Source organism: Epinephelus fuscoguttatus, linkage group LG14, assembly GCF_011397635.1.
Source record: "Epinephelus fuscoguttatus linkage group LG14, E.fuscoguttatus.final_Chr_v1".
NCBI classification, from domain to species: domain Eukaryota; kingdom Metazoa; phylum Chordata; class Actinopteri; order Perciformes; family Serranidae; genus Epinephelus; species Epinephelus fuscoguttatus.
The window spans coordinates 35,553,767-35,565,396 of record NC_064765.1 but is presented as its reverse complement, the minus strand read 5'-3'; the positions used below and the strand labels follow the sequence as shown (position 1 = coordinate 35,565,396).

Below are 11,630 nucleotides of genomic sequence, written 5' to 3'. Positions count from 1 at the left end.
CAAACTGTAGTCCCTTTAGCTCTTGCAGTGCTCTCCACCTTGGAAATGCAAGGCCAATGTTAATCCGAGTTCTGTCGCTTTCTTTATCCGACAACTTCTTCGCCAACAACCGTTGTTTCTTTAGAGGTAATGTCGGATCCTGGTCGTCTTCAGGTGGACGTTCTGCTCTCTGCCATTTCATTTCGAAAATATGTGCTGCCATTGCTCACTGGCTGTAGCCTTTTATAGGGAGGGAGGACCAAGGGCTCGTTGGGGGGGGGGGGGGGGGGGGGTTCACATGAACGTACATGAACGCGCAGCCGGACCGGCTTGTAAACAAGGGGCTGGAGATCAACACAGAGAGAGGGTGTGTGAGGTCATGCTATACTCCAGATGAAGTTACACCTCTAGTTCTTCACATAGAAGTTTTTTTAATTTCTTCAATCTAGAAATGATGAATTTCGCTTATTGCTCCTTTTAAGGCCAAACACATTTAATGGATTAATTTCATTGTGACTGTCCTTTCAACATCCTTCATGTTTAAAAAATGCTAAAACCTCTCAATAAATATGTCTCCAAAATATTCTTTGATTAGTCATGTTGAATTAAAGGTTTATGAATGCTGTTAAACAAGCAGTATGGTAACTGTTGTCAACCCTGTTACTGAGGTGTCAGCCCTGTTACTTGAATAATATTCTAGTATAATTCCAAAAATGAAAAGACAAATGTCAAATCAACTCATTTTATATGATAAGTAAAAGAAACCAGTAATCTACAGAACAAAATGTGGGTATTGTTTCCATATTTTGTTCTTAAAATGAAAGATGCTGTTAAAGTGTAAATTGCAAATGAGCATATTCATCCATGGATAAAAATAAATACCTCAATATTCTCACTGTACAAACACACTCAATGTAACAAGGGGAGATTTATCCTTCATAGTATATCAGATGTGTTGTAAATATGCATTTAAAACATTTTCAAACAATAATTGGTGTATCGTAACAGGGTTGACAAAACACACATACGCATGTTGATTAAATGGGGGGGGGAGATAGCCTGAGATGGCACAGCACCTATTTCTGATAAGTAAGGGTCATAAATAGTTTTAAACAGTACTCTGAAAATCAAACATTAAGAATGGGAAATGGCACGTTTTCATATAATGACCCAGTAGTTAATAAGTCTGTTGGCTTGACTGGTATCATAGTGATATCGCAGTGTTGTGCTTTTTCTCGATTAATATAGGTCTGATGTTAAATTGAGTTATTGTGACCCCTAATACTGCCACCTGTTATGATAAAGTTAACATTACAGATTTTTATTTGGAATGATTACTTCATCACCTTTATGCGTATGTGCAACTCACTAACATTAACAAGGTAACGTTAATATTCAACATGATTGCAGTTTCTTTCCAATACAAGTGGGATTCTCTTGATAGCTGGTCCAAAACACTAAGGTCAGCTACACTATCAAGCTAACGTTACGTAGGTTAATGTTACCACACAGAAATATTTACATATACATCACATATACCATGAGTATGCCTGTAGCGTCCCTAAGTGGGAAAGCTCATACATGTGTTTGCAGTTAACACAAAGCTAACGAGCCGCCTGTGATATTAAAACATAACTAATGGCTCATAAAACCCATATGCTGTAAATCCGTGATAAGTATCATTACTGCTGCTGGATTAAAGTAGGAGCATCCCTGCTTACAGTTTTCCCAAACCGCACAGTGCAGCTAAGCTAAAGCATCGTTAGCTAGCTAGTAAGCTAACATTAGCAAACACTAATGATAGCATAACTGAATCTGTTGGATTACATTTCAACCTAGCATTAATTATTGGCCAGGTTCATGCCAACTTTTTTTTAAACGAGTGACTGTTCTGACTAAGGTTAACAATACAGTCAACTGAATTTTACATGGCCATTTGAGGAACAGTAATATTTGGCACTTTCAGCGCCTTAGGGTGGTGCCCCATCACTACAGACACAAACTGCTTTAAAAACATCCAAAATAGTTAAAAAACAGGAGATTGTCTTCAGTTTCAGAATTCCCCATATGGAAAAGATATAGATAAATCTTATAAAGTTTGTATATCTTTTGTCTGAAACTACGACAGTGAAACCAGATATAAGATCCTTATTAAATTTGTACAAAATGAAACTTATCGTATGATTTGGGTACTTATAAGAACATTATATGACAGTAATTCCACATACAATATCCTTAGTAGAAAAATGTAATATCAAACTTACACGAGTTGGACAATAATCAGTGAAACTAAACTCTTGTAAGTATTATAGAAAACACTTACAAGATTTACTTGTGGTGCCACAAACAACATAATCTGATAATAAAATTGAAGGGAAAAGCATGACTGAAAGCAGGTTTTCAACATGTAATGACTGTTAAAATGTTGCTAAGTTTAGCATTTTTGCAAAACCAGGGATCATATTCTTATCTCTAAACGAATTAATTTTCCTAAAATTATTACATGGGTAATATTGTTTAACATTTAGGAGCAATTATATCCAATAAGTTAGGAAAAATGATTAAGTCAACACAGCAAATATTCCCTGTCGAATGTATTCAATGTAACACAGAGATTGAAAAAGACTATTCATCCCATTCTTGTAGAAATAGATATATATATATATATATATATATATATATATATATATATATATATATATATATATCCACTGTAGATGCAACTCTTAAGAGGTGGCAGGGACCCAACCCTCCAGCATTGGCATCACAATCAATGCCAAGATCACAGAGCTCCGTGCCAAAAGTAAAGCATCCCCTTAAATTGAGCTTTGTTGCTGTTTGTTGTTTGTTGTGTAATTTCAGTACATTTATGTAATTTGAATGGTAGAAAGTAGTTGTTCTGGGAGCTGACCAAGCAGTTAGTGCATTGCTAGTTTGTTACACAGTTTGATCCAGTTGCAGTAGTAAAGGGACAAATTAAGTCTTGTCACTTTCATATGTGAGTCATGTGTTTCTTATGACAGAAACTTATATGAAACTGACTGTATAGATTCATATATATAAAGTATGTATTTTTTATAATATTTCAAATTTCATAGGCTGACATTTAAGAATTCTTATAGAAAAAACATAAAGAAAATTCTAATTCTGTAATTCTTTTTATTTTCTTGTATGAAAAAAATGCAAAAGTGGCCACTTTCAAGAGTAAATCATATAAGCCTTATATGATGCACAATACATAAAACATACACTGAAGGTGATGTAACTTCTTATAAGTTTTTTCTATTTCTTTTCCATATGGGTAGTCAACTGCTCATCCATAAATAAGGTTACCAGATTCAATATTCTGGGGGCTGGCAAGCGGCTGAGGAAGGGGGCGGAGTGAAATTTGTCCCTTGCTGCGGGGAGAGGAGAGAGGGCTTCCCTGGAGGTCAGGCCACGTTACCCGGTCCCTCTCCTCCACACTTTGGCTTATTTTCGCCCAGCCCAGCACTGGTACCTTGGAGAGAATGCTTTTATAGTAAGGGGAGGAGGGCAGGTTTAGCGTGGACGGTTAGTGACGTCATTCGCCTCGAAAAAGAATCATTCGCCTCCAATGTAATGTAATGTAAATTCAAATGTAGTAACCAGGTTTCAAGCTGTAGAGGGCACTCCATAGCACATTTTAAAATAAAATGTAGATTTTCAACAGTTTGCACTAAACTGTCAAGATTTTGAGCAGGATCAGTCAGTAACACTACTATACAACCAGAAACAATGATTATCAGCTGAAAAAAAAAAAAAAATGGTTTAGGGTTTAGTTACTCTTTAAAAGGCATTGAATTCATTAATCTAAAAATAAGGCCTTAATTGGCATTAAAATGTCTTAAATCAATCTTTCAAAAGTCTTAAAAATGTTAACACATGGTAAGTAGGATTTTATGATTGTAATTTGTCTCAAATCTAAAAATAATAGGTATCATTTTTTAAAAATAATTTGCCGAATAGCAGTAACGTCACGCAATCACGAGAGCGGAACCAACAGAACAGTGATGTGTTTGCGGCCGTGACTTTCAGAGCAGATGCACGTCATTCATGTAGCAGTCGCACCACATGAGAAAGTTTAAATTTAATAAAAAATTGGCTGTCCAACAAAGATTTTTCTGGATGGCTGAAACCGGTACCAGGTAATTTATACGAGACACAGTGTATTTTGTGCAAGAAATGTTTCAAAATCGTCACGATGGGAATCAAGGCACTGGAGTCCCACATGCACAGCGCGAAACACAAAGCCTCAAAATCAAGCTGTCAACAAACGCCAGGTATTTCACGGTTCTGTTCTACTCTCGTGTCTACCGTGCCTCCACCCTCATCTCCGATATCAACAACCGGGACAGCAGCACCAAATCTCCGGACAATGTTCAGGTGCACGCCTATGCTAAAAGTAGAGCTACTGTGGTGTCTGAACACCGTGACAAAACACCAATCACACGGTGGTGTGGTGGTTAGCACTCTCGCCTCACAGCAAGAGGGTTGCCGGTTCGATCCCGGGCGTGGGAGCCCTTCTGTGTGGAGTTTGCATGTTCTCCCCGTGTCAGCGTGGGTTCTCTCCGGGCACTCCGGCTTCCTCCCACAGTCCAAAGACATGCAGATTGGGGACTAGGTTAATTGGTAACTCTAAATTGTCCGTAGGTGTGAATGTGAGTGTGAATGGTTGTTTGTCTCTATGTGTCAGCCCTGTGATAGTCTGGCGACCTGTCCAGGGTGTACCCTGCCTCTCGCCCAATGTAGCTGGGATAGGCTCCAGCCCCCCCGCGACCCTCAAGAGGATGAAGCGGTTAGAAGATGAATGAATGAAAGATGAATGAATATTTTATTTTTTTTTTTTTACAAAAAAACACAAAAAATAAGATGCTTATTGCTGACGCAATATGAACGTGACACTCGGATGAAAACACCCGTTCTGACCTCACTGAAGTGCCAGGTATGACCAACTTCTGCCTCGCAATCTGAGCAATGTTTGGATACTTCAGTGCGTAGTTTTCCACCACAAGAGTGGATCCTGGTAGGCTCATAGTGGTGTCTCATTCTGGTAACGTTTCATCTCTAATTCAAAAAGGGTAGGGAGGCAGGCAGCAGGTGCAACCCTCTCCCCGAACAGGTCACACATCGCAGACAGCGCAGTGGGTGGTGTTGGCGCAGCAGGCTCCTCCGTTGGCGCCTCTCCCTCCCTCCCTGCATCCCTCTCTGGCCCAGCTTGTGCGCGAGCCATCCCATTGATAGTATTAATTAATTATTAATGATATTAGAATTATCAAATTTAGGTTCAAACTTACAAAAAAATATATATATTCGAATATATTTCGAACTTAGGAATTTTTTTTGACAGCCCTAAATCACACAAATCAAATGAGGGAGTTTTTTTCATTTGTGTCGATTGTGTTGTTATGTTGTATACCCACCAAGAATTTGCGTGACTAGATTACATATGAAGTTAATGCAAAAATGCGAATTGATGCAAATTCGCACCGGGCGGCGCAATGGACGTGTCTAGCATGACGCAAAGGACGCAAAGGACGCAATAGACGCGAAATTCGTGTCCGCGGCCGCGAAATTCGCCCGCATCGCGTCATTGCATGAGTTGAAAATATTGAACTTTTGAGGCAAATTCGCCTGATACTGTGCCGTGATAGCCTATCAACATTGAGACTGTCCCAACGTCACTGACGTCTTGACGTTCTTGCGCCCTGCCTGGTGCCGGTCAAATCTATAATGTAGGACAAGTTGATCGTCACAGTGTGCGGACACCCCAAGCTGTATGACACCACAATGGTGTTGTACAGGGACAGAAACAGGAAGGTGCAGGCCTTGGTAAAGGTGAGCGAGGAGGCTGGATTACCTGGTAAGTCCTGTAAATATCTGTTGCTTGTTTGCAGCTATTGGTTGTACTGTACTATGAATGTTAGCACTAGCATAGCCCTACTTAGCATAGCTGGCTTTCCCGGCATAACGTTGAAGTTACTTGTCTACTAGATTGACCAGTTAAATTACGTGTGTTTTTTTGTCAGTGGATGTTTGCCGGAGAAAGTGGAGGAGCCTCAGGGACACCCATTTAAAAGAAAGAAAGAAGGAGACAGAAAAAGAATGGGGCAGCAGCAGGGACAGGGAAGAAATGGAAGTACTTTGCGGTCCTATCTTTCCTCGACCCCTTTGTTGCACCAAGGGAGACGAGTGGTAACGGGTCGGGTCAAGGAAGATAGGACCGCAGACTATGAGACAGAGTCTGGAGCAGGGCCAGTCGAGCTGGAGGACGAGGGAGAGTCAGCAGCAGGCCCATCAGGGATTGATAACGGAGGTTTGCTGACAAATGAAAACGCACACACGTACAGTATTGAAAATGTTTTTTAAATGGTTAACTGACTTGTATAGATGTCTCTAACGTTACAGACAGAGATTTCTTTTCACAGCCTGCACTAAAAAACTGACAAAGAAAATGTGAAAATACCCCGAACTAATCTGTACTGTCACCTACACCAAACCTGCAATTCAAAACGTGTGAAGAATGGATAGAACAACCCAACTGAAGAACACAAAAACACTAGACGTTACTGAATTGGTTAAATTTATTCATGACTGAAACTGATTTCTTTGAATACTCAATATCTAGAATGAACAATACATAAGGGAAATTTTAGTAAGTCTGGGATCATTTCTTTCTTTACATTAAGGGCTCACTGCATTAAAGGGTTAGATATTACTATGAGTGGAACTGTATGATGTATTAATGGGTGCATTAAATGCTTAATGTGCTGTAATTGACACTGAAAGTTAGAATGACGTAGACAATTAATATACTGTATGTATCAAACAAAAAACTAAGACATCTCTGTCACTACTACAGACCAGCCACGATATCGGTGATGATCAGACAAGACAAAAGTTGGATTGCATTTTTTATGGTACGAGTATATTTTTTTCATTAAGTGTACTGTGACACTATGACAAGTACTGTATTGATTACCTTTCATGTTTGACTCATGTCTTTTTGTCTGTTGCCTGATTTCAATAGTTTAACAAATATTAACTTGGATATTGTCATCTTCTGCGTTGATTGGATGCAGTAGTTTCACAAAATATGATGTGTCCATTTTATACAGTGACAAGGAGGACCAGGAAGAGAGCCAGGGGGGTGGATGAGCAAGACAGGCAGACACACATCAAGCGGCTTCTTCTCCTTCCCCTCTGTCGGACTCCTCCTGCCCCTCAACCCCCCCCCTCAGAGGATGAATTATTCCTCAAAAGCCTGGTTCCTTCCCTTCAGAGATTGTCGCCCCAAAGGAAGGAATACGTTAAATTCCAAATTCATAAACTTATTTATGAATCTAGCACTGTTTTGCTTAATTTGGAGCCTGTTGAAAAGCTTATTAGCTACTGGGGCAACAATCTCTGCAGGGAACAAACCAGGCTTTTAAGGAATAATCCCAGGTGTCCCTGAGGCTCTTCACATCGAGCCACTGTATAAATTGTACATATGTTCCACACATTTTCTGTGTCCTATTGTTTTTTGTATTACTATTATTATTTTTTCCATAATCGAACAGCCCTATTCTGTTCTATCTATAAAAGGAGGCAAAATAAATGTATACAGGAAGAGTTAACAGACTGTTGTTTTTATTCACCTCATCAGTAAAACAGTATATACATTTAAATACATAAAATAGTAAGTACATGTGGCATGTTCCAAATTGCTATTGATTATTTACTTACCATGTACAGGGGGTTTTGTTTGTGTTGCTGCTAAATGTGGTCTTATTGAGTCACAACATCTGCACTGGATATCGTGCATAAAGTATACTGTAGGACGACTGAATTGTTGTCCTTGTCTAAATTAAAATTTTAAATGGTATGTGTCTACAATAATACCAGATAGCACCATTGATATGATAGTCAGCGTATCGGTGATGTCTGCTTTTATTTTGGTGTTTATTGTGTTATGTTGCGGTGTAGACATGCCAAATTAAAGCTTTATTATCTCACAATATGATATCAACTGATAACCTAGCATGCATAAACAGGCATATTATTTTTGGTGTTTATATACATTCATTCATTTCATTTTTATTTCAATTTTAATGTCAATATAGTAATACTGCAGGATGTTTCCTCAATAGTAATGTGTGGGTGGCTCTTAAAAGAGCCAATGTAGGAGTGCTTGTGCACTAAACGTTGGCTTGCCACAGGACCGTTCCCTCTGTGGAGAATTACGCTGTCAAGGTCTCCCGAACCCTGATGGCCTCTCTTGCAGAGTTGTTTGCTGCAACTCTGCCCAGACCTGGCAGCGGCTCCACGTCACCACCTGGGATACTGCCCCTCATCGCAGGCGTAGGGGTCGTCTTCCTCAGGAAGTTGTGGAGCACACAGGTCACCTTCACGCACCTCTCAGCAACATCTGGATGGACCTTGAGAGCACGTCAGTACATCCTCCACTGAGATGCCAGGATCCCAAAGGCGTTCTCCACCACCAACCGTACCTGGGACAGATGGTAATTGAACAGCCGATGGTCTCGAGGAAGGGTGCGCCCAGGGAATGGCCTCATTGTGGTCAGCTCCAGGTTAGAGATGGTCAGCAGGCAGATGGAGGGTGCCAGAGCGAAGTGCCTGACCAAAGGCTGAGTTGGCCAGGATGCCACCATCGCTCGTCCTCCCGTAGCCCCCTGACATCAATCACCTGGAAGCAATACCTGGCATCCACAACAGCCAAGAGGACAATGGAAAATGTCCCCTTGTAATTAAAGAACTGGGATCCCGTGTTGTCAGAGCCTTGAATCCGCACGTGCTTCCCATCCACAGCGCCACAGCAGAGAGTAAAGTTCCACCTCTCCTCAAACCCCTCCGCGATGGACCTCCACTCCTCTGTGGTGAGCACAGCCATGAACTCCCCCACAAGGCAGTCCCAAGTGGCGGAGACCACGTCAGCCACAATCCTGGACACACTGGAGACACCAACGCGGAAGCTGTTGGCGATGGTCCTGTAGGAGTCACCAGTGGCCAGGTATCTGCACCATAGAAAACATTTAATTTAGCTGAGTTGTAGCGAATGCAATGATACTGTAGGTGGCAGTTTATAGTTTATTTAGATCCCCATTAGCTACTGTACATAAATCATTTCACAATACTACAGTACAGAAAATACACAAACACATTACATTCATACTCACAAGACTCAGAATACAAAACACAACCAAAAAGACACACAACAAATAATATTCTATTGATATGACTACACATATGAAAATGCTGAGGTTGCACTATTGCTTTATTGCAGTGGATAAAACAAGAGATAATTTTCTATTTACTGCAACTCACTGGAGACAGATGGACAGGCACTCCGCAGCTGGAATGGAGCGCCTGTAGTTGGTATCCAGGCGGGAGATCCTGGCGCCAACCCTAGCTAGCAGGTCTTCAAACTGGGCAGCAGTCAGCCTGAAGTACCGCTGGAACCGACTGTCGTCCAGGCGGAGCTCCTGTAGGAGATGGTGGAACTCGCCGAGCTCAGTGCACCTCCGCAGGGTATCATGCACCCAGAACCGATGGCAGCGTTTGGCCCTCAGACGAATCTGGGACCTCCAGAGCAGGTACAGTGCAGCGATCGTGGCGATCTCATTTTGGCTGTTCTGGACAGGTAAGGAGGAGGTTAGTCTGACACTATTAAAGCACACATTTTAGTAAATATCAGATATTTAATGCATGATATTGATGAATAACTATCACATATTGTATATTTATCATCTCTAAGCATTACATTCTCTGATATGAAGAGCGTCAGAGAGTCTAAAATGGCGGCACAATTGAAAACGGTGGTAACGTTAATTAACTAATTAAGTTGATGCATGTGTCAGAATTAAAATTGATGTTGGTATAAGGTTAAGCTAGAGATACTGCTATTTTAAAACCAAGTGCATGATTAATAAACACAACTCTGGTAAATCTGAGGAATTATAAGTTTAATTTGAAACAATTAATTCCCTCTCTCCTTTCCCTAACTTTAAGTTAACGTTTCATAACTGACATAGGCCTATTTACATAATTGTCGTCGTCGTCCTCCGCTTATCCGGGTCCGGGTCGCGGGGGCAGCAGCCCCAGCAAGGAAGCCCAGACAGTCCTCTCCCCAGCCACTTCCATCAGCTCTTCCGCGGGAACCCCGAGGCGTTCCCAGGCCAGCCGGGTGATGTAGTCCCTCCAGCGTGTCCTGGGCGGTCTCCCGGTTGGACACGCTAAACTCCTCCACCTGAGGAAGGACCTCCCCCCTGACCTGGAGTGGGCAATCCACCCTTTTCCGGCTGAGGACCATGGCCTCGGACTTGGAGGTGCTGATTCTCATCCCAGCCGCGCTGGAGGTCACTGTTTGATGGAGCTAGGAGGACCACGTCATCCGCAAAAAGCAGGGATGAGATTCTCCCATCACCGAACCTGACACCCTCCATAAAAGTTATGAACAGAACCGGTGACAAAGGGCAGCCCTGGCGGAGTCCAACCCTCACCGGGAACAGGTCCGACTTACTGCCAGCCACGCGAACCAGACTCATGCTCCTTCGGTACAGGGACTGGATGGCCCTTAGCAAGGCCACCCACCCCATACTCCCGGGCATCCCCACAGGATGCCCCTGGGGACACGGTCATAAGCCTTCTCCAAATCCACAAAACACATGTGGACTGGTTGGGCGAACTCCCATGCCCCCTCCAGCACCCCCGACGAGGGTAAAGAGCTGGTCCACGGTTCGCGTCCGGGACAAAACCACATTGCTCCTCCTGATCCGAGGTTCAACTATCGATCGGACCCTCTTCTCCAGCACCCTGGAGTAGACCTTACCGGTAGGCTGAGGAGTGTGATCCCCTGTAATTGGAACCCACCCTTTGGTCCCCTTTCTTGAAAATGGGGACCACCACCTGATCTGCCACTCCAGAGGCACTGCCCCCGATGTCCACGCAATGCTGCAGAGGCGTGTCAGCCAAGACAGCCCTACAACATCCAGAGCCTTGAGATATCCGGGACGAATCTCATCCACCCCCGGGGCTCCGCCGCCTCGGAGTTGTTTCACCACCTCGGCGACTTCTGCCCCAGAAATTGACGACCCGAGACCCCGTCTCTGTTTCCACTGGAATACGTGTTGGTGGGATTGAGGAGCTCCTCAAAGTATTCCTTCCACCGCCCGACAATGTCCTCAGTTGACGCAGGTTCTTCTGCCAGGCGTTCCCAGCAGACCCTCACTGTTCGTTTGGGCCTGCCAGGTCTGCGCGGCGTCTTCCCCCACCATCTGATCCAACTCACCACCAGGTGGTGATCAGTTGACAGCTCTGCTCCTCTCTTCACCCGAGTGTCCAGAACATATGGCCGCAGGTCAAATGATACGACTACAAAGTCGATCATTGACCTGCGACCTAGGCTGTCTTGGTGCCACGTGCACCGATGGACATCCTTATGTTTGAACATGGTGTTAGTTATGGCCAAACTGCGACCCGCACAGAAGTCCAATAACTGAACACCACTCGGGTTCAGATCGGGCAGGCCGTTCCTCCCAGTCACGCCCCTCCAGGTCCCACTGTCATTGCCCACGTGAGCGTTGAAGTCCCCAGCAGAACAATGGAGTCCCCGGTTGGGGCAATGTCCAGCA

At 43.1% G+C, this 11,630-nt stretch overlaps 1 protein-coding gene across 1 annotated transcript; it reads right to left on the bottom strand.

Moving 5' to 3' along the window:
• Window positions 1-8,219: 8,219 nt before the first annotated feature.
• On the bottom strand, window positions 8,220-9,747 carry LOC125901398 (uncharacterized). The gene is made up of 5 exons (XM_049597089.1): window positions 9,730-9,747; window positions 9,325-9,632; window positions 8,792-9,014; window positions 8,490-8,672; window positions 8,220-8,417 (listed from the first exon to the last, which is right to left on the bottom strand). The coding sequence occupies exons 1-5, from the start codon at window positions 9,745-9,747 to the stop codon at window positions 8,220-8,222; spliced, it is 930 nt and encodes a 309-aa protein (XP_049453046.1).
• Between the last annotated feature and the right edge of the window lie 1,883 nt (window positions 9,748-11,630).